Genomic DNA, 24,333 nt, shown 5'->3' on the forward strand with positions numbered 1-24,333 from the left:
AGGGACAGCTCTCCCCAGCACTGCGTTCCCATGCCTTGAAAGGATGCCTGTCATGCACCAGGGCCTCTGTCACAAAAAATGGTGGTGTGTCATTGTTGTCTGATTGCACGGTGACTGCAAGAGGAAAGGACCTGAGAAGACTGTTCCAGAGAGCTGTGTGGTGAAGAAAATGCTTTTGAACTTTATTGGGATCAACAATTGTGATTAAGCCTGTCATTCCTTAATTGAAAGGCAAGTACATCTGGAAAAAGGCAGTCTAATCATCCGGATCCTGAATGAAATTGACCAAATGAACCTGCAATATAGTTCATTACACACCTCCAATGCCTTTAAACGAGATAAGCGCTCAGAGCAATTTCTGTAAACTGGGAACAGCTTTAAAAAAAAAAAAAGCCTCATTAATGTATGGGAGCTGTGAAGCTAATCAGCTCTTGGAACTATGTTCACACAGGGAGTTTTACATTAACCAATTTGCTCAACGCCAGGTACTGTCCAGGAAGGATTTCCACAGAGAAAGTATATGTGATTTAAGCAAGGTTATAAAACATCTGTCCTTGTCCCAGTCTTCCTAGGAAAACATGAATCTTTCTCCCCAAAGATATGCCACCAAACAAATGACAAATAGGCTGCAAATAGCAACACAAAAATAATATATTGCCCTTGTTTTGTGTTAGACAGATGTATACGGAAAGCAAGTAGCTGATATAAAATGGAAACTAGAAAACATTCTGCAGCACTATTTCAGCCATTTCAAGATAAAGAAAAGACAGTATTTCTTGTTTATATGTTTGATTATCCCACAAAATATATGTAACTACATAAAAGTATATACGGCTGACTGAGCCACAGTTCATTTCCAATCAAGAAGCTGCTATTTGGAAATGTACTTAGAAACCTCAGATTTATCCAGGAATCATTTAAGTCACCACACATGGCCACCTCATTGATTTCAATTTGTTAAATACATCAAGACATTTCTCTTGGTTGATGCTTGGTGAAAATGACTTTGTTTAAATTTTCAAGGATTATTAATTTTCTAGCTTTCCTTTGTATCTATTATAGATCAGTTTCTGTGAGATCTGGATTATGTAGCTGCAGATATGGGATCATGACCAGATAAGATGAACAGTTTTGAGCTATAATTTGGAGTGTCTTATGACCTCTGGCTGGCCATCGTTGGAGGCCTAATTCTGGATTGACAGTGGCATCTTAGGCATGTCTACTCTTAAGTACGTCCCACTGAGTTCACTGGGACTTACTCCTAGGTAACTGTGCATAGGATTGCATTCTAAATGAACCTTGAATTAGCACTGATTTTATATTCTTATCTTGTCCCTTCTCCACAGAGCTCAGGGAAGCATACACATTCTTCCTCACGACAATCCTGAGAGGTAGATTACACTGAGAAATAGTCACTGTCCTAAGGCTCACCAGTGAGCTTCATAGCTGAGCAAGGATTTGAACCTGGGTCTCCCTGTTCCATGTCCACCATTCTAACAAGTATATCACACTGACTCTCTCGTCCATTGATTTTCAACATTTTTTTTTTAATCTCAGCACACTGACAAGGTACTAAAATTGTCAAGGCACACCATCAGCTTTTAGACAATTGACAAAGCACACCACATCACTGGCGGGGAATTCATATCCCCAAATGGCCCTACTAATAAATGATCCTCCCCCAAACTCCCACAACACACATGCAGACCATTCACATCACACCAATATGCCGTAGCACACTGACTGAAAATCAGTTAGTAGTCTAAGGCATGGTATGGGGCAGCAACTGTTACCCTGCACATGCCCAATCTTGTCTGATCTCGGAAGCTAAGCAGGGTCAGGCCTGGTTAGTACTTGGAAGGGAGACCGCCTGGGAATACCAGGTACTGTAGGCTTATACCAGAGTCTTTTGAGACTGAAGGTTGCCAACCTTCCAAACTAGTCCAAACTAGTCCACACAAAATTAGGGACATAAGTATGCACATCTTACTTGCTCTCCTTCCTAGCACGCCATTCCATTTCTTCATAATCACATTGGGGGTGGTGATGGTTTAGACAAACCCATTCAAAATCAAACAGCACACTGGTGGGACAGGACGTGACAGAGCTTGTCTGGCTGCAGTTGTTTGAATTGGCCCAAAGAGGAACAAGTGAACCTGCTATGTCTTGAAACACACTGCTCTTGCTTTAGGGGCCATGAACTCAAAACAACACAAACAGGCAACTTAATCCTCTTTTGTTCATCCAACCATAGGGATTTTTTTTTTTCACTGTACAAAGGAAAATGCTCTTTGTATATACTCAGAGCATTCATTCTAGATCTCAACAGGTCTCAGTCACACCATCCATTTTCATACCAGTGCTTAACCCTGGACATATAAAGTAAGAACAAAGATGTTTCTGAACAGGCTCAGCATGCATTTTCTTTACTATATATAACTTATAATTGATACCCAATGAATTCGACCCTTGTGAGAGTTTCCAACAGAATTGTGTTTGGATAATGACGACATGTGAATACAGTTAATTGGTCACAATTCATTTCTTTATCTCATACACCCACAAACTGTGGGTTGGGACCCTCTGGTAGGTAGTGACCTGATTGTTGGTGGATCGCCAAAGGATGATGGAAAGATCAGATAACTAATTGCCTCAAGCCCTGAGGCTATTCAGAAATCAGATACAGTAGCTGCTAATCACCCTGCAAAGAGCTAAGCTCCTGCAGTTTGCAAGATAGCTGCTAACTGTCTTGCACGGAGCTGAGCTCCTGTAGTTTGGAAGAATGCACAAATATAGGGCGATAAATGTTTGAGGATCCTTTTTCTGGTTATTATTACTAATGAATGAATCAATGAATGAAAATTTCTTTCTAGATCTTTTTCTCAAGTCTGGTAAACCTACATGGGTTCTGATATAGTATCGTTTTAAAAAGTGGGTCCTGGTGTTAAAAAATTTGGGAACCACCGCCCTGTAAGAACTCTGCTATTTAACAGAACAGTGTTATGTAAATTAAGGAACAGGACATCTCTGAGGGTATTTTCCTATGCTTGGGTTTCATTCCATATCAAATCTTTCCAGGCAGCAACCCAGCATGTGTAGGTGCACAACTGTAACCAAACAGAAAGTTAAAGGTTGCAACATGGTTGGTAGAGATCCAGAAAACTTTCATTATGATAGACATAATGAACTTGTACTCACTTGAATACAAGTAGCAACACTTTTGAGCAAGTCGGCCAAAAGTGTTTCTACTCTCTGCAGACAACACATTTAATTTTAGTGTGAATGTCATGTAGCAGACCTATTTCTGTATGTTGCATTGTGCAGAATACAAACTGAAGTTAACAGTAGCCGTGGTTTTATTCTGGAATACTGCTGAAAGCAAAGATGATTTCAGTTGGAAGGAATTCCATTATTTTTTTCATTCAAAACCCCCTTAATCCAAAAGAAATGCAGACACTTCAGGTAATAATGAGGAGAGAAGAATACTTGGTAAATCACAAATAAAACAAAATTTTGTTTTGTGCTAGGCAGGAAAATACAGAAAAATGTCCTATTAAGAAAAATGTCCTGCTTAGAAAACAATGCCCTGCTAAGATGCCTCAAAATGAACAAGAGTGTTGATATGACTCAACAAAGCCTAAATGATTCTATTCATCAGGATGAAACAAACAAGAGAAAAGTGAATGATAATGAAAGTGGACACAATGCTAGTTCTAAAGGATGATGTAAATGCCAGAGCCTTGAGAATGTGTTCAGTCTTTGGTGCAGTCTGTTCACAGTAGTCACAATAAGACTGTTCACAGTAGTCTCAAATGGCTGCCAATTTGTCTCGGGACCCAAATCAAGTTGCTGGTTTGGATCATTAAAGCCCTATCAGGCTTGTGGTCAGGGAAATTGAGAGACCACCTTCTTCATTATAATCTAGCTTGTCCCCTCCAGTCATCGGAGAAGGTCCTCTTACAAGTGACATCACCTATGGAGGTGGGAGGGGTCGCGGTAAGAAACAGGGCCTTCTCAGTAGTGGCACCAAACTTATGGAACTCCCTCCCTCTCAGTTTACAAACTGCTCCCTCCTTAGAGGCTGCTTCTGCTGGTCTGTGTATTATTTTTAATATTTTAAGGTTGTTTTAATTGTAAACTATAGTTTTAAAATGTGATTTTATGACTCTGTAAGCTTGGGTACCCTTCAGGAAGAAAAGTGGGATACAAAACAAGTAAATAAATAAGTGAATTTAATTACACCACAGAATTCAACATTTCCAAAAAAGAAGTTTGAAAAATACAAAATTATTTACAGTGCAATTGCTGAGAGATATTATTTTAGAATCCTTAGAAGCCTTCATGAGTGGAATAAGAACATGTAGAAAAAGAGTAATTAAAATCACATCACATTGTGAATTAAGAATCGGTTTCTGTGCAATAGCTGCTCAGAACTAGATATATGTTAAGATTAGTATTCAGATAGCTGTTCTGATGGCTGCCCAGCACATCAATAAAACCAGGCATTATTCCAAAACATGCATCTATCTCTGTATAAATACCAATACAACCCCCCAAAGTACTTCATATTTTTCACTACAGAAATGGAAAAGAACACCAGGATGTGGAAGTCAGCTAGAAAAATAAACATCTTGACCAGGTCATCCCAGCAACTGAAAGGGGAAGATGCATCTTGAGTCATGGCATAATTCCAGTCAACGCCAAAGGAGGCACATGACTCAAGGGGTGGAATGGAATTTGCGCTGAAGATTCCATGCTTCTGTAGCTTGTCTAAAAGGCAGCACCCAACCACCTATTTCTGAAGTCCTCTAAAGCAGTGGTTCCAAAACTATGGGTCAGGACCCACTGGTGGGTCACAATCTGATTTTGGGTGGGTCGCCAAAGGGTGATGGAAAGATCAGATAACTAATTGCCTCAAGCCTTGAGGCTATTCAAAAATCAGATACTATAGCTGCTCATTACCCTGCAAAGAGCTGAGCTCCTGCAGTTTGCAAGAATGTGTACATATAGGTATATAAATGCTGAGGGCCTTTTTCCTGGTTACTTTATTACTTATAAATAAAATAAATAAATAAATAAATAATTTCTTTCTAGATCTCCTTTTTAACAGACTGATAAACCTAAGTGGGATAGAGTGTCGTTTAAAAAACATGGGTACCAGTGCTAAAAAGTTTGGCAACCAATGCTCTAAAGTCTTAGATTTAACACGCCAAATAAAGGTGCACAGGAAACTTGTGACGTACAGTATCACAGTATCACAGTATCAGAGTAGGACTTAGAAAGTAAGGAACATCAGCCCTAACTAATTTTATTGTCATTCACTCTGTTCTTGTTGTCTCTGTGTTTATTTATTGTTGTTGTGTATTTGTATGATGTGTTTAGGTTCTATGACGACGACAACAACGACTACTACTACTACTACTACTACTACTACTATCAGAGTAGGTCAGTGCAACCCAAATTTGAAAACTGTCTTTCATGTTGTCTGCCACTGTGGTTTGGACCTGCCTATTGCTCACTTGTTGTAGAGGGATGAATTAAGTACCAGCTTTGATGTATCTTAGGCCGATTTGGACAATGTTTTAATTTGACTGGCCCCAGATATGGCCGCAGGATATTTGTTCTCATGGTACACATGTACATCCTGACTCATCTTCTCATATTCAAGTCCCGTTTTCTTAACTGTATGTGGGGTGGTGGTCCCATGCTTCCCTTTCCCTTATTCACTTTGTTCGTCTGTTAAGTCGTGTCTGATTCTTTGTGACCCCATGGACCACAGCACGCCAGGCCCCCCGTCTACCACTAACTTCCGGAGTTTGTCCAAATTCATGTTCATTGCCTCCATGACACTATCTAACCATCTCATCCTCTCCCGTCCCCTTCTCCTTTTGCCTTCAATTTTTCCCAGCAGCAGGGTTTTTCTAAAGAGTGCTCCCTTCACATGAGATGACCAAAGTATTTTAGCTTCAGCATATAGTTCCTCCAATGAACACAAGGCTGATTTCCTGTAGGATTGACTGATTTGATCTCCTTACAGTCCAAGGGACTCTCAAAAGTCTTCTCCAACACCATAATTCAAAAGCATCTATTCTTCGGCGCTCAGCCCTCCTTATGGTCCAGCTCTCACAGCCATAAATTACTACTGGGAAAACCATAACTTCGACCTGCGGTTTTCAAACTCTCTGGGAGTTTGAAAGCCACAGTAAGTGCTTGCAGGGGAGGGGAGAGGAGGGAGGTAGCAGGGGCGGGGGGAAGGCAGAGATGCGATCCCCAGAATTGTGTTATTCAGGGAAGCTGCAGGGACTGGGATATACTCACCAGTCCCTGTAGCAGCTTCCTGGGGGTGCGGGAAGTAATACTTTCACTTTCTGCAGGCTGGGGAGCCCTGCAAATTCTGCTGCATGGACTGGTATGTACATCCCAATCCCTGCAGCCCCATTAGCAACGCGATCCTGGGGATTGTGTCGCTGCCTCCCACTTGCCCCCCCTTAAGGGGGCAGGGCCATCAGGCTGCAGCGCTGGTTTTTCCCCTAAAGTTGCTTTTAAACATTGTTTCTTTTACAACCAATTCTATGAGATTGTATTTCTGTTTTAAACCACTCACACAAATGAGTAGGGTACAGTTACAGACAGATGGCTACTCAGACCATAGATAACATTTTATGGCATTTTTGTTTATTCCAGACTATTATGGAATCAATTTAGGGCACAATCCTAACCCCTTATGTCAGGTTTTTCCAGCACTGACATAAGGGCAATGTAGCTCTAAGGTAAGGGAACAAACATTCCCTTATTTTGAGGAGGCCTCCGTGAGTGACACCCAACTGCAGGATGCAGCACACGTCCCATTGGCACCACTATGCCAGTGCTGGAAAGCACGGACATAAGGGGTTAGGATTGCACCCTCAGAGAATTAGTATTTTCTCAGGCTAGGAATTGATGCCTATAATTATGTAGCACACCTGTTGCTATTCACGCAAGCCAGCATTTCCATGGAAACGAGACACAAAACTTTGGCAGATCTTGTAATAGATAAATGAGTGTGCATGTGCATGCATCTATGTACACTGCTCAAAACAATAAAGGGAACACTTAAAGAACACAATGTCACTCCAAGTCAATCACACTTCTGTGAAATCAAACTGTCCACCTAGGAAGCCACACCGATTGACAATCAAGTTCACATGCTGTTGCACAAATGGAGTAGACAACAGGTGGAAATCAGAGGCAAGTAACAAGACACCCCCAATAAAGAAGTGGTTCTGCAGGTGGTGACCACAGACCACTTCGCAGTCCCTATGCTTTCTGGCTGATGTTTGGGTGACCTTTGAATGCTGGCGGTGCTGTCACTCTAGTGGCAGCATGAGGCGGAGTCTGCAACCCACACAAGTGCCTCAGGTAGTGCAGCTCATCCAGTATGGCACATCAATGCGAGCTGTGGCAAGAAGGTTTGCTGTGTCTGTCAGTGTAGTGTCCAGAGCATGGAGGCGCTACCAGGAGACAGGCCAGTACACCAGGAGACGTGGAGGAGGCCGTAGGAGGGCAACAACCCAGCATCAGGACCGCTACCTCCACCTTCGTGCTAGGAGGAACAGGAGGAGCACTGCCAGAGCCCTGCAAAATGACCTCCAGCAGGCCACAAATGTGCATGTGTCTGCTCAAACGGTCAGAAACAGACTCCATGAGGGTGGTATGAGGGCCCGACGTCCACAAGTGGGGGTTATGCTGACAGCCCGACACCGTGCAGGACGTTTGGCATTTGCCAGAGAACACCAAGATTGGCAACCTCGCCACTGGCGCCCTGTGCTCTTCACAGATGAAAGCAGGTTCACATTGAGCACATGTGACAGACATGACAGAGTCTGGAGATGGCAGGGAAAACGTTCTGTTGCCTGCAACATCCTCCAGCATGACCGGTTTGGCAGTGGGTCAGTAATGGTGTGGTGTGGCATTTCTTTGGGGGGCCACACAGCCCTCCATGTGCTCGCCAGAGGTAGCCTGACTGCCATTAGGTACCGAGATGAGATCCTCAGATCCCTTGTGAGAACATATGCTGGCACGGTTGGCCCTGGGTTCCTCCTAATGCAGGACAATGCTAGATCTCATGTGGCTGGAGTGTGTCAGCAGTTCCTGCAAGATGAAGGCAATGATGCTATGGACTGGCCCGCCCATTCCCCAGACCTGAATCCAATTGAGCACATCTGGGACATCATGTCTCGCTCCATCCACCAGCGCCACGTTGCACCACATACTGTCCAGGAGTTGGCAGATGCTTTAGTCCAGGTCTGGGAGGCAATCCCTCAGGAGACTATCTGCCACCTCATCAGGAGCATGCCCAGGCATTGTAGGGAGGTCATACAGGCACGTGGAGGCCACACACACTACTGAGCCTCATTTTGACTTGCTGTATGGACATTACATCGAAGTTGGATCAGCCTGTAGTGTGTTTTTCCACTTCAATTTTGAGTATGACACCAAACCCAGACCTCCATGGGTTGATAAATGTGATTTCCATTGATGATTGTTGTGTGATTTTGTTGTCAGCATATTCAACTATGTCAGGAACAAAGTATTTAATAGGAATGTTTCGTTCATTCAGATCTCGGATGTGCGGTTTAAGTGTTCCCTTTATTGTTTTGAGCAGTGTACATAATCTCTGTGCACACTTGCTTGCGAATTTGAAACTGTTTGCACCTATATTTATCGGGCCCTTCTGAATTTCTGAAAGTCAGAGTTACAATTCTGCAGAGGGAAATAGTGATATGGGGACCAAAGAAGACAAGGACAAGTGTGCCAACGGCGGGGAGGTAAGAATACATTTGCTTGATGTAAGTTATACATTCTTTTTAGGAATAGCTATACAGTATAGTTACAGGAACTTGATTTAGTTTAGAAAGAAAATACAAAGAATTGTGTGACAAAAGTGTCGTTTTGATAGCTTATAGCACTATCCTAGGCATGTCTACTCAGAAGTAGAATAGTTGAAATGCAGGCATGTCTACTCAGAATTCTGTGCAATGTGTCTTAATCCCAAGTATTATAGGATAGAAGCCTTAGAGCGCAATCCAAACAGCACTCTGAACCAGTGCAGGGGCCTGAAACGACTCCTGAGTGTTGCAAACATGCCATAAAGGCACATTTCTGCCAACTTAAGAGTCAACTGGGCTGGTGCGGAGGCCCAGATCCGGACCCTGCACCAGCCCAACAGGCTATGCTTGAACCGGGGGTTGCAGGTGGTGAGAGACAGTGGCAGGAGGGCATTCTGGAAGTGGGCAGAGGGTTTGGACAAGGGGAGGCAGAACAGGAGAAGGATCAGGCCCCGGAGGGGGGTGGGATTGGCCACGGTGTCACAGGCTGCATTCTAACCTCTGTCTCTGGCCCGAGCAGCCTTACATGGGCTGCTCTGATATGCACCAGCTTGCTGCAGATCCAAGTAGCTCCATAGGGCAGAATGGGGCTCAACACACGGTAAGGGGGAAAATATCCCCTTACCACAAGGTGATGTCCAGTCTGCACCTAACCCGGATACAACGCAGGCCACAGTGGCCTGTGTGTTCCAGTGCACGTTAGGATCTACCACACTAGCTATGTCAGCCCAATGAGGAGAATCAAAAACTGACTGCAAAACATTACCTCTGTTAATTAGAACAAACATTTTAAGGTAAGGTCATTTTAACCATCTAGTTCAGTGTTTCTCAAACTGTGGGTCAGGACCCGCTAAGTGGGTCACGAGCCAATTTCAGGTGGATCCCCCATTCATTTCAATATTATATATTTAATATATTAGACTTGATGCTACCATGGTATGTGACTGCGTTGGGCAAATGTTACAGACTCACTTTTAACAAGCTACTATGTATATTTTTTTTTAACAATGATAGTAAATGGGACTTATTCCTGGGTAAGCATGGGTAGCATTGCAGCCTAGGATTGTTAAAAATTTTCCTGCTTGACAGTGTCACTTCTGGTCATGACATCACTTCTGGTGGGTCCTGACATATTTTCACTCTAAAAAGTGGGTCCTGGTGCTAAATGTGTGAGAACCACCGACAGAGAACCATTATCTATGAATAATTGCAAACTGGTTATATTGCACATGTTGTGCGGGATCCTGGATAACCTTAGGACATCCCTAAAATGCTCTGGAATATCATTATAGGAAGCCAGGTTTGACTGCATACAGTAAACCTTCAGATAAGTAATCCTTATGTCCTTATGTTCAATCCTTAAGTTCAGACAAAAGTAAAATCAACGGATCTTCAACTTTTTCACACAATGCAACTCAAATATTGTTGCCAGTCAAAGGTCAATAATTTATACCCCACTTTTCCAATGAAAACCCCTCCTGACCGAGGAGTTAAGTCAGATAGAGGTTAAAAGAGAAGATGTTTCAGACCTCATTGATAAATTAAAGATCAATAAGTCACCGGGCCCTGATGGCATACACCCAAGGGTTATTAAGGAATTGAAGAATGAAGTTGCAGATCTCTTGACTAAGGTATGCAACTTGTCCCTCAAAACGGCCACGGTACCAGAAGATTGGAGGATAGCAAATGTCACGCCTATTTTTAAAAAGGGAAAGAGGGGGGACCCGGGAAACTATAGGCCGGTCAGCCTAACATCTATACCGGGTAAGATGGTGGAATGCCTCATCAAAGATAGGATCTCAAAACACATAGACAAACAGGCCTTGCTGAGGGAGAGTCAGCATGGCTTCTGTAAGGGTAAGTCTTGCCTCACAAACCTTATAGAATTCTTTGAAAAGGTCAACAGGCATGTGGATGCGGGAGAACCCGTGGACATTATATATCTGGACTTTCAGAAGGCGTTTGACACGGTCCCTCACCAAAGGCTACTGAAAAAACTCCACAGTCAGGGAATTAGAGGACAGGTCCTCTCGTGGATTGAGAACTGGTTGGAGGCCAGGAAGCAGAGAGTGGGTGTCAATGGGCAATTTTCACAATGGAGAGAGGTGAAAAGCGGTGTGCCCCAAGGATCTGTCCTGGGACCGGTGCTTTTCAACCTCTTCATAAATGACCTGGAGACAGGGTTGAGCAGTGAAGTGGCTAAGTTTGCAGATGACACCAAACTTTTCCGAGTGGTAAAGACCAGAAGTGATTGTGAGGAGCTCCAGAAGGATCTCTCCAGACTGGCAGAATGGGCAGCAAAATGGCAGATGCGCTTCAATGTCAGTAAGTGTAAAGTCATGCACATTGGGGCAAAAAATCAAAACTTTAGATATAGGCTGATGGGTTCTGAGCTGTCTGTGACAGATCAGGAGAGAGATCTTGGGGTGGTGGTGGACAGGTCGATGAAAGTGTCGACCCAATGTGCGGCAGCAGTGAAGAAGGCCAATTCTATGCTTGGGATCATTAGGAAGGGTATTGAGAACAAAACGGTTAGTATTATAATGCCGTTGTACAAATCTATGGTAAGGCCACACCTGGAGTATTGTGTCCAGTTCTGGTCGCCGCATCTCAAAAAAGACATAGTGGAAATGGAAAAGGTGCAAAAGAGAGCGACTAAGATGATTACGGGGCTGGGGCACCTTCCTTATGAGGAAAGGCTACGGCGTTTGGGCCTCTTCAGCCTAGAAAAGAGACGCTTGAGGGGGGACATGATTGAGACATACAAAATTATGCAGGGGATGGACAGAGTGGATAGGGAGATGCTCTTTACACTCTCACATAATACCAGAACCAGGGGACATCCACTAAAATTGAGTGTTGGGCGGGTTAGGACAGACAAAAGAAAATATTTCTTTACTCAGCGGGTGGTTGGTCTGTGGAACTCCTTGCCACAGGATGTGGTGCTGGCGTCTAGCCTAGACGCCTTTAAAAGGGGATTGGACGAGTTTCTGGAGGAAAAATCCATTATGGGGTACAAGCCATGATGTGTATGCGCAACCTCCTGATTTTAGGAATGGGTTAAGTCAGAATGCCAGATGTAGGGGAGGGCACCAGGATGAGGTCTCTTGTTATCTGGTGTGCTCCCTGGGGCATTTGGTGGGCCGCTGTGAGATACAGGAAGCTGGACTAGATGGGCCTATGGCCTGATCCAGTGGGGCTGTTCTTATGTTCTTATGTTCTTATGTTCTTAAAACAGCACAATATCTAGGTCAAATAAGTCCAGCAGGTAGTTGGCTGGATAAAGTTTTTGTTTTTTGGTATCATCTCAAAATTATTATTTCAACTCCTTGTTTCCTAAATTTGGGTTGCTGAGCTGAATGGAGCATAGTATTGCTCCACTCTGAATATCTGATTGACTGTGTAAAATGATTATGAGTTTAATATATGCTGGTATCAGTACAAAACTGCACTTAAAGATAGTTTCAAAGGAGACTTTTTGTGGGTCCCACTCTATTGCCCTCCGCAATCACATCACACCAACATGATTTCACTCAAGAATTAAGCCCAATACTTTCCATTCCTCCCCAGAACACGAGAAACATACATACAAACCAACCGACAAGCATTTATTATGAACTACAAGTGAAGCATAGTGATTAAACCCACAGGAACTCCTAGTTTAAAACTGGGTCCATCTTAAAAAAGCTTCCCCAGTCCATTTTTAGACTAAGGATCAAGTTAGTTCTCTTCTAAATGTATTGCTGTCAATAAAGTGCCCTGTACTGTATATCTATGATGACAATATCCAGCAAAAGGCTTTTTATTAGCAAGTGAACAATTTCCTTCTTTGCAGTCTGCACAAAACACCCTGCTTTTTGCAAAGCAAGTTGAACCAACAGTTACAAATCACCAGATTTTTCCAGTGATGTTTCACTCTACCACCAGAAGAGGAATATCAACAAAGTCTGTGCAATTTTCAAAGTTTCACCCAAACTATTCCATTCAAGCAGCTTATCATATAATATTAAAATATAATTGCATGTGTCATATTGAAGATCATGGCTTTGGAAGCTATTTTGAGAACACAGAACAAAGAACCTCCCCATGTTATAATGAAGGTCTGGACATGTCCGACATGTCCATACAAGTGCTATCACAGTTCACATGACCACTGAGTTACCCCTTACCCTGTACTCCCACGCTGAGGCTTGCCAAACTTACTTAACAGACCCAGGTCAGTCTATGACTCAATAATGCCTCTGGGTGGTGGGATGCTACCATTTTGGGGCACTATTGGCCACAGCCAATGGAAGTGGGCATCTTATTGGCATGGTGCTGAGCAGCAAGGGCTAGTCTCCTATCTCTCAGGTACATGCACACCCTGTCCTCAAAACATCATATGAATTACAAAACAAATTCAGAGCGCAATCCAAAGGATGTTCTGGGCTGGCACGCATCCCTTGCGCCGGCCCGGGACTGTGAAATGTGCCAAAAGGCACGTTTGCATCGACTTGGGAGTTGAGGAGGCTGGCACAAGGATATGCACTGGCCTCCCCACACCAATGCGGGCCCCGGGCCCGGAAAGTTCACACTGGCTTTTCTAGGCCAGTGCAGGGTTCTGGGGGAGGAATGGGGAGGGCGGGAGGAGGAACTCCAAGTGGGGGGAGGGAGGGAGGGAGGGCAGAAGTCCTATGGGCAGGCGGTGGGGTAGTGGGGAGCAGGGCCAGGATCTGGCACTTATGCCAGATCCTATCCCCATTTCTGGGCAGCTCCAGGCAGCTCCAGCCTGCTTGGATCTGTACCACCTCTTTATCCAAGTACACCCATTGGGGCTGCAGCAGCTCTCCTCAGGGTAAGTGATTGCCCTTGCCCCAGGCCGAGCTGCTTTCAGCCCCAAACTTGTACTGGATATGGGGCAGGCCTGCCGGCCTCCCTGTTCCAGTGCAGGTTAGGATTGTGCTGCCCGTCAACTCCAATTATATTGAGTGACTCCAACTATAAAGTCTCTGGCAAGCTATGGAAGGTCAGCCTCCCAACTGATCTTCACATTTTTAAGGGCTTGGCCTCACGAGAATCATTGAGCATGCAAGGTGTTCCCAATGCATGTTCTGTCATACATCTGTGAAATCTCTTTGTTTATATGCGTATATGTGCACATGCATCTCTTTTCACCGTCAAGAACATTCTATTTGTTCTGCATGCATTCTGCTCTGAGTAAAGGATGACAATGCTAGAGAACTCAGAGAAATTCCAAACTGATGCACCCAACAGGAAATCAGCAGTTCACCACTCTGATCTCCTGATTGCCCTACAAATCTCCGCTTCCTGATTTTCCCAGGAACCAACTTGACTGGTCAAAACTTTGAAGTTTGTCAAATGCTATAGGGCAAACGTAGCTTCTTGCAGACCTTCTGGGTGTCTACAGCTTTACAGTTTGTTCAGTTCACAGCTGCTAACTTCACAATGAGGGACTGGGAATACCTCCCACCATCTGTGCTGCAGCATTCATTTGTATAGGTTTACTGTCAGTCACGCACAGAAACAGAACATCAAACCAGATATTGCCAAATATTCAATGACACAAAAACCTAATTGTTTGTTACTACATACCATAACCCTACCTACTATATGTCATTGCGGGGAAGGGGTGAAGGCAGCAATGCATTTGCCAGGGTTGCACCACTGCCAGGAACAGCGGGGGTTTTTGTAAACACACCATTAGCAGGGCCAGCCTCCAGAGAGGGAGCGCAGGTGGTCCATGGATGCAGGGCTTCCCAAACCTCAGAATATCTAAAAATAGTGATTGTGACCCAGTTTGTGATCTCCGTCGCCCCGCCCCTTAAAGAGGCAGAGACAGGACTTCCCTGGTTGGTGCATTGCAACTGGGGACCTCTGACCTACTCAAGGCAAAGGGCTTACTTCTGAGTAAAATAAATAACATTGTTTTCAAACACTTCTAACCATGATATATTGTCTGTCAGACAGACTGAATGCAAAGGTTTCACCAGGGCAGAGAGCATTTGAAGGATTAGGCCACTTGGCTATTAAAATGTATTAAAAGTTAAGGAATATGACAGGACAGCTGCTTTCCAACATTAAAAGATATTAAGTGAAAAGTCCTTACTTTTGGAAGAGAAGCTCTGGAACCTGAACTCTGAGTGGTCATTGTCAAGACTGTGGTGATGCCCAAGGCAACTCTGGCAGGAGCAGCATCCATGTTAATCCAGAAAGAAACCCAGGACAAAATGACGATCAGCAGGCTGGGAATGTACATCTGGATTAAATAATATCCCATCTGACGCTCCAAATGAAACTTTACTTCAATGCATGTAAATTTTCCTGGAACATGAAATTGCTTTTATGAATCTTCAATAATGGGAACTGCAGTAGCACCGAAACAAGCCTCTTCTTGAAGGAGAACATACACTTGTGTCTTTGGCAGTCAGAACAAGTGATATCACCACAGTTTTTCATTACCTGGCTTGGGACATGAACTTGTTCACCATGTGACTCATTAGAAATTGAGCACCGTTTTTGCAAAAGTTATACTTTGGCTTGGCCTGTAAGCCAAATGCCTCTCACCCTCCCTGGAACTTTGAATACTGCAATGACAGCCTCCCAGGTACCAGGGACCCTGGAAAAATGTATTTGACCAAGAATCCTTGGTATAGACTTCTGATGACTTGGGCTCTACATGTCCCAAGGTTACTCATGCCTGAGATGGTGTCATGAGCATCTTCTGCTGCTGTGTGATGTATAGCTTCAGGGCAGCTGATGTCCTTATGAAGGAAATGGGTGCTTTGGAAAACCACATTTCTCTGGGACTTGAACACAGCGATGAAGGCATAGGGGAGATAGCAAGATTTCTTTGACACCACCACCACCATTGCCAGGTAAATAGGAAGGAATGGGAATGGTTGGACATGGAAAGTGTTCCAGGGAGAAGATTAATATAGCATGTTTCTTCCCTTCAGAGGATTAGCATCACCAAAATTGCCAGTGTTGATGATCTCTTTAGGCACAAAAGAGAGGGTAGTGATTATTACAAGCAGCGGTATAAGGAGGAAATGGAATTTAATAGTGGCTACCCCCAATGGTGTCACTAGCTGGGTATGGACTGCACCAGGTGATACCAGGCAAAGCTGTGTTTCTGAGAAATCAGAACAATTTTCTGGAAGCAAGAAAAAAGCTGGGATAACTAGGGATGATGCAATAGTTTCAAGGATCTTTCATTCCTATTGTCCTTTCAGTGGACAAAGGGGCTCGAATTTGGTGAAAATAGTAAGCCTACCTATGTTCAGAAGACAAGCAAAGGGAAAGGCAAACATGGAGGTATCCAAATGTGGGCAGCATCACAGGTTCACCAGGTTGAACACTGATGTGAATTCTCTGGCACCTCTTATTGCCACACAACAAAACAGTTTAGCAAGCGTATACATTGCTCAGTTTTGCAAATCTTGCGAGAGTAAGCAACTGATAATAAGCAGCTACTAGAGTAAGCCCATTTCTTGAACTGTAACACATCAGAATGCAGTTGGTGACCTCATAAGAAAAATGACCAATACTTAAGCCCTGTTCGGACATTATAGTAACCATGGAGAGCCCCTATGCTATTAGTCCAAATGGGAGCTCATCAGCAAGCCCTGCCTATGCCTCTGTCATGTTCTGTAATCCCACCCCTTCACCCTCTGCAGTTACATTAATCCAATTAGGGCTATAGAAAGCTGGCATTTCAGAGAGCAATCTAGGTTTGAATCCTCTCCTTGATAGCTACTTTTCTGTGTGTAGTTTATTATTATTTTTTTAAGGAACATTCAGTCATGTGATGACCCCAACTCCAGTGTGAAGTGGCAAAGTACAAACACAGGTTGATTGCCTCATTAGGCCTATTCTAGTCTTTAATTGTTCTACAAACCATCAGCGGATTTAGAACCATAACACTTTGTGGGCCTATCCAACTTTCCAGTGCTGATGCGGCTGTGCCAACGGGGTGTGCGCTGCATCCTTCAGTGGGGAGGGGTCAGTCATTGAGGCCTCCTCAAGTTAAGGGAATTAACTCAGGGCTGCATTGCAGCTGCATCAGCCCTGGAAAGTTGGATAGGATTGGTCCCTGTTTCTATTTGCTTCTGGCACTTTGGGGTGCAGTGCAGCTCACACTATGGGATAGAAAAGCACTAGTAAACATCATACCACTCACCAAGGAAAGCCTACATGCATGGAAGAAAACCTCTTTATACTCAAGATGTCAGTCACCCAGCTTACAACATTTCCTGTTTCGTATCAGTTGTGGAAGAAATCATTGATTCAAAAGCTACACAAATGCTCACCAGTGTTGTAATGCTTTGTGCAATCACCAAGTTCCTTCTCTTCTTTCAAAATAAACTGTGGCAGAGTTAAACCTTCTGCTACTTGTACTGGGCCATCACTCATCCACTCAAATATCAGGTCATTCATAGTGTAGCCAACTAGAATAAACAAATCACACATGATTAGATAATAATAGAGTGGCATGCTCTGAAGCCAAGAGAGGCAAATTATGTCAATAAAAGCTGTCTTAGTTTTAGATGGGAAAACAGCAGGGGAATATACATTAAATTAGCTCATAAACAATGCTGTGTGGCTACTGTTACTGTAAAGAACAATGCATGTATAACATTCGGCTGCAACTACAGAGGGTTCTTTGGCAATCCTGTGACATATGGGGGAAATTGGTTATTCAGGCAATTTTGGAATGCAATCTCCCTTTAGATTGTTTGCTCATATTATTATGAGCATTGTCTGAAGAGCATTGTCCTTCACAAGGTAGAGAACTTATGACCAACAATCTGAAATAATAGAAATGAATGTATGCAGCTCCTTATGATGAAGGCCCAATCCTGTAAAGGATTGGGCTGGTGTGTGAAGGAGACCTTTCTAACTGCCCCCCTCCTGTGAATTGAGTGCATTTTGTGTTGGCACAGTTGTATTGGTGAGAAGGGATTTAGGTAGAATTGGGCTGTCCATTTGGCCATTGATACATCTAGCCAGTATTGTCTACCTTTTTGATAGCAGCTATCAGTGATTTCATGAAAAAGGCCTGGCCCATCATTTAAGCCAGGGGTCTCCAAACTTTTTGGCCAGAGGGCCGCATCAAATGTCTGGCACGGTTTTGAGGGCTGAAAAAACATTTAAATATAAAATTTATATCAATAAATTAGAGATGGAACTTAGATGAATGAATAAATGAATGAATGGGCTCATTCATTCAACCTCTCTGGCCCTTAGAACACCCTCCAGATGCAACCAGAGCATAGTTCCAGTCATGTTCAGTAAAGTGGATCACGGGCTTTCAGGGGACAAGAGGCTGGCCGAGGACCAGATAGAGGCTCGCCGTGGGCCGTGTCTGGCCCCCAGGCCGGGGTTTGGAGACCCCTGATTTAAGCCTTGAGAACCTTTAAACTGGAAATGGCAGGAATATTCTGTATGGATCTCTTTATGGATCTGTAACATTTATCTGTCACATTCACTGCATATGCACCCAAAGCAACTTACAGCATCAAAGAAATAACCCTTGTGCATGCAGAGTATATGCACCTATGTGGAGCTGTGTTGAGCCAATCCCAAAGTGGCAGCTAAGTGGGGACAAAAAGTCAAAGTGAGTGACTGGATAATACTAACACATGGCTCAGCAGTAAATACTTGCCACATCCTGAAACAACTGTCAAAGGTCAAGGACTAGAACATCTAGTCCTGTAGTCCAAAAATACTCATAGTGTTGAGCTAGCTTCTATTAAAATTTGAGAAGGGCAGTTTAAATTCTGCTACATTAGATTAAGGAACCAAAGAGTCCTTAGTAGCAGTAGAGTCCCCAGAACTGCTGAGTTAGCAGATCAACGTGTGCCAGGATAACAGTGCCACAAAACATGAGGTTTTAGCAGCATAGAAATGGTATTAACCACCAACATCTCAGGGCAATAAAAACATTCAGGATAAGTGCATTTTTTAAAAATTCTGATTACTTACAGCTCTCTAGTTGCATGGTACATGTTTGCACATCCATGGGAAAATTCTTCAGGTCCATAGGACAGGATAAGGTTAATGTGAGCCTAAAGGAGTGCAAAGAGATTTCAAGACATTTAATAAGGATGGTATTCTAGCCAGGAAGAAGCTGTCCCTGAATGACAAAGGTCATAGGCTGTTTCCACCTCCTTGTACTGATAGTAAAACAAGGTCACTATGCCAAACGCTGCTTATCTTGAAAGGCTGATCTCTTTCGGATAAGACAAGCCCCATTGAACTTCATAGAATCATGGCCTACTTTCAAAATACTGTATTCCTTTTTTTAAAAAAATCTGGTCTCCTGACTACAGAGCTCTAAGTTTTCCACAGTAACATGGCTGTGTTGCTTTCTTTTGCATGCTCCATGCTCATATAGATTTAGATAGAATCCAATCGTGTGAACGGCTTCAGCCTGAGTCGTGTCTCATTTTTCTATTTCTCTCTTCAGCACGCGCTCATGCTAGAATAGTAACCAACCATGCTTGATTGCAACATGAGCAGGGAAGAGGTTACCCAATCCAAATGGGGATTTTATGTGTTGAGAAGGTGAGGAGTCAAACCAAGCCTGAACCTGAAACAAAAACTGAACTACACCACTCCGGAGGAAAACGTGAACCATAACGGGAGCGTCTCTGATCAATCCAAACCAGGACAGGACCTTAAAACCACTCAGATTAACAAATCAGAAAAATAGTTCATATTCTCAAAGAAACCCTGGCATGGTGATAAAAATGGGGGTACTCTCGTAGATAATAATATTTCAAGTTTTTATTTAACACAAACTGAATCTGACTACATTCGGCGACAGTAGTGAAACTGTACATCAGCTAGAGCAGGGGTCTCCAGACTATGGCCTGGGGGCCACATCTGGCCCACCACAAGATTTTACTTGGCCCACAGCAACCTGTGTGCGGGTTTTTTTGTGTGTCATTGCATTTGCTAATTGAGAGTTTTACATTGACACTTTTACTCATTACATGTCATTTTTAAATTTAAGCTTGGTATTGTTTCTTGTAACAGGCATTTAAAATGTGGGCTCGGGGGTTCACTACGTGTGATGTACTTCACATTTGTGTATGTGCATGTGTGTGAGAGTATTCGTTCTAAAATGACAATTTGTGGGAGTTTAAAATTTAAGTATAAGATGCTTTGTGGATAATCCTCACCTGAATGGGAATAGTCAGATCTTAATTTTGCTCATGATTTTTGCCTGTATATAGGTCAGAGGCAGAATATCCTTTCTCCAGCTTTGATTGGGAAGCTACAAAACAATGAGAGACTTCACTATGAGACAGATATCTTTCCATAGGCACATATTGATTAGCCAGAAGAGAGATAGTCCAGCTTTCCCTAGGTGCCTTTATGGACCCCAGCCTTTCCCAGTCTATGCCTTTTCAAAGCTAATGCATAGAAGAGTTCAGCAGTCTCCGTAAGGGGGAGACCCTTTGATTTAAAAGCTAAATCTACCCAGCCAAATTCAGTGTTTGACTAAATATTTGCACATTAATAATGAAGATCTCCCAGTATTAACAATGTTGGATGAACATAAATTCAAAATCATTTTTGAAACAATGAATTCTCTCTCTCTCTCTCTCTCTCTCTCTCTCTCTCTCTCTCTCTCTTTGGCAGCCTCCACAGTATCATCTGAGTTTGTAACACATACTATATATCTTAATACAATTCCTGCAACACCTGTTTAATAGCCCCTCTTCAAATCCAATGCCATTACTAGAGTAAGCTATAAAGAATAGAGGAGAATAATGTGAAATTGAGTCTATGAGTTAAGGTGGATGACTTAACCCATTGATTTTCTAGCCATGAGACTGAATCCATACTGAGGAATTAAGCAGCCTAACACTATAGAAATATATCAGAAGCTTAGACAAGTAAAGTCTCTTCTATATGAAAAACAGAAGCTCAAGATTCATAAGTATTTTCAAGCACAGAAAGAAAGAAGCTGGGCAGCATATTTACTTTATTAGAGGAAATGACAACTAGCAATCTAATTGAAATTATCAGGCCAATCCTAATGAAAGTTTTGTGCTGCAATCCAGTGGGGCTTGTGCAGCCTCTGCCGCATCCAGTGCGGGACTAGAGGCAGCTGGATATCTTCTTATTTCAGGTAAAACCCCAACAGCCTCTATGGGGCTACTCAGATCTGCGCCAGCGATATTGGATCAGTGAAATGATGACATAGCATCAGTGAAATGATGTCAGTAAAATGATGTCATTGTGTCACCACCAACTGTTTCCAGAGTGGCCCAATTTTAAACCAGTCAGAAGGAGGGTTGTGTGGGAAAGCCCAGCAAAAGCTCAGCTCACCATGCTGGCGTCTGCATGAAGGCTTACCTCCATGAGAAATGCCAGCTATGGGCCACCCACTCTGTTGCAGCATGCTCCCCCCATGTGGGGCCCAATTGGTCCAATCAGGCTAAAGCAGGCTCTGGCCACTGGCCTGATCCAGCAGGGCTCTTCTTATATTCTTATGTTCCCCTTCTGTCTTAATCTTATTTTCTATAGGTGAGACACAGTCATTTATTCTGCCTATTTCCGTAAGATTTTACTCATTAGCAGCATTTTTTAGGTCTCCAGTGAAACCTTTCCCATTTGTCATCATCCTTTTTGAAGTGTAGTACCCAGAACTGAACACAGTATTCTTTAAAAAAAGAAAAGAAACACAGTTCTAATTCTGGTTAGAGCAAGACTGTTACTCCTTCAAAGTGTAGTAGCTTCTGTTTCTTTAGTTAAATGGCAGTCATTTACAAATCAAAATCATGGGAACATTTTTTTTAAACAGTACCACTATGATAGTCCTATAGTGCCCAAAAGGGTATTTCACATAGCACATGGAACACCATAAGTCACCACCAGTTCATGCCAGACACAACCACTGCCTATTAGGCTCTTATGTACACAGATGTGTACCTTGGCCCATGTCCAGTAAACATTCCCCCCAAATCCTATTAGCACTGATTTCCATAAGAAACTGTCTGCCAGTTTGTTTGTTTTTTTTGACATTTCAGCCAAGAATAGAGCTGTTCACATATGAAATTATCCACAGGCTCTGCCAACATTTCTCCTATTTTTAATTAAATATGGCATCTCCTTTTTAATAGAAATGATGCCATGGAGTTGGGATGAATTTTAAAACAGAGGCATTTGGAATTGAGAGGGAAAGCTGTGGTTTGGGGATCATTACATCAATTTCACTGCTTTCTAACACAAAAGGTGATTTCAAATGTTGCAAGTGAATGTTGTTCATAGGAAGGGACATGCTAGAAATTGACAACTGCAGTGTGGCACATAGTAAGGTTCAGTTCTGTATGAAGTCAAACCTAGCAACATTACAGAACCTGTATGAATCAGTTTATCAATGGGGTGATTCACATCCTGTTCTTATATAAAAGTACGTCAGATTTTCCCAAATGGCTCATGTGATTTGTCAGTTTTCATTGCTGATCAAACTGACAGCTCAAGTCGACAGTGCTGGTCCAGTTACTGTAGTCAAACTGATAATGCATCTTGTGCAGCAGAGCTTCACTGTACAGATGATGGAGACAAGAGCAAAGAGTCCTGTTGTTGTCCACAGCTGATGGTAGATCCCAAGGAACATCCTGTTATTATTCTTACTCCAGCTTGTTCCACTAAATCAGTGATTTTTCAACCTTTTTAATCTCACAGCACATTGAGAAAGCATTAAAATGGCCAAGGCACACCATCAGCTTTTGGACAATTGACAAGGCACAGTGGAGGGGCTCACATCCGCAAATAGCCCTAATAATAAATGACCTTTTCCCAAATTTTGTGGCATACCTGGGGACCGTTTGTAGCACACCAGTGTGCCACAGCACAGTGGTTGAAATGGCTGCACTAAATGTTAAGAATCTTAATGCCAAAATTGTTAACCATTGTCTCAGCATAGCAGTTCATAGAATCAGGCCATTATCGGCTAGTTTGCTTGTGCATGTTCATCACGTAGCGATTGTACAAGTGATAAAAAGCATGTGTGAATGTGCTGTCACAAAAATACCTCCAAGCATCATTGTGGGAAAGAGTCCATTATTAGCACCTAACACAGGCCTATAATGCTTGGCTGGTAGCACCTCAAGCTTGGCTGATACCAAACTAGTTTCTTGGTATCTTTTTCTCTTGTTGTATGTCATAACTGAAAAGAAATTCAGGAAAATTATGCACATCAACATATTTTGACACTGACTTTGTGTTTCTTCAAAAGCCAGGACACTAGACAGAACAGTTTTGTGATAGCTAGAATCTGCTATGTTTCAGGCTGCATGTCTGGGTCTTGGGGGGAGGGAGAGAAATGACTAGCAGCTGAAATTTGAGTTGATCCCATTGAAAAACATTGTGTCTGAGATTATGTGGATGTTTTAGCTATGGTGTTTGATCTGTGATGACCCATTCTCATGTGCCACTCAGACCTGATGGTACAATCATCAAGTTATGTGCACGCATGTGCAGACCATTTCCTATGCTAACTACTTGAAATGTTCTAACTCTGCGGAGGCATCCACTATTAATTAATGTTTTCTATATATTTTTTTCCATTCTTTGAGTCTACTTTCATTATTCTGGGAGGTTATTTCAAGCCTCACTGGAAAGCTTTACATTTTTAAAATCATTCCAAAGAACAAGGAATTTTACACAATTTTGCCTGAGGATAATTGAATCAGATTTCTTGACTGGGAAAGCAGGATCTGGTATTGCCCGCTCCAAAAATGATGCGTAACCTGTCAATGTCATCAGGGCATAACAATATCACTGTATGAGAGGAAGGAGGAATAGGTGCAAAATGCTTGGCTGTTTGCAAGGCAAAGCATTATTTTTCTGATAACAACCTCTGCACTCCCAGCTTGTTAATCTCTCCCATGATAAGGCAATGTTTCTAGGGGAGTCCAAATCCTCTTAAATCCTAACATTAGATTATAGAATGACTTGAAAGTCATCAAATGGAAGCACAGGAAGAAAAAAAAACCCAACTAGGTTTACATACACTAAAGCAGGCCTGAGGAATATGCTACAGAGTTCTGAACACTGCATGCAGTGTAGGGATCCTAGATTAAAAGCAAAGGGTGATATTTTCAGCCTTGTGCACTGATCTACTCTCTTCTAGGCACACCCACTAGTACAAGAGTATGCATTTCAATGCTGATGACAAAGAACTTCCTGCTGTAATCACCTCAGTTTGTATCAACTAACGATTTAGTAACTAGTCTTCTTGGTAAGAAACTTCAGCAACAGAACCTAGAGATGATGGGAGGAGAGGAGGGGAAAAAGGCCTGGCACATGATCCACACTTTACCCCTCAAATGCCTCATGCCCAGGCAGTGGGGGTGGAAGGAAGGAGCCCCACTCACTGCTATCCCTGATGTAAAGAACATGTTGGAGGGATTGGAGGACTGGCAGGGAGCAGGAGGGTATTTGCTGA

The 24,333-nt window shown here is 43.0% G+C and overlaps 1 protein-coding gene across 2 annotated transcripts in view; it reads right to left on the minus strand.

Annotated features, from left to right (window-relative positions):
• The window catches only part of GLRA2 (glycine receptor alpha 2), a 135,364-nt gene that overhangs the window by 58,655 nt on the left and 52,376 nt on the right, over positions 1–24,333 (minus strand). For both annotated transcript variants that reach the window (XM_066620771.1, XM_066620770.1), the window contains exons 5-7: positions 18,852–18,934; positions 17,177–17,314; positions 14,974–15,188 (exon numbers count right to left, since the gene is read on the minus strand). In XM_066620771.1, coding sequence (XP_066476868.1) covers positions 14,974–15,188; positions 17,177–17,314; positions 18,852–18,934 — 436 coding nt within the window. The remainder of the gene's footprint in view (positions 1–14,973; positions 15,189–17,176; positions 17,315–18,851; positions 18,935–24,333) is intronic.

Source organism: Tiliqua scincoides, chromosome 3, assembly GCF_035046505.1.
Source record: "Tiliqua scincoides isolate rTilSci1 chromosome 3, rTilSci1.hap2, whole genome shotgun sequence".
Lineage (NCBI taxonomy): Eukaryota > Metazoa > Chordata > Lepidosauria > Squamata > Scincidae > Tiliqua > Tiliqua scincoides.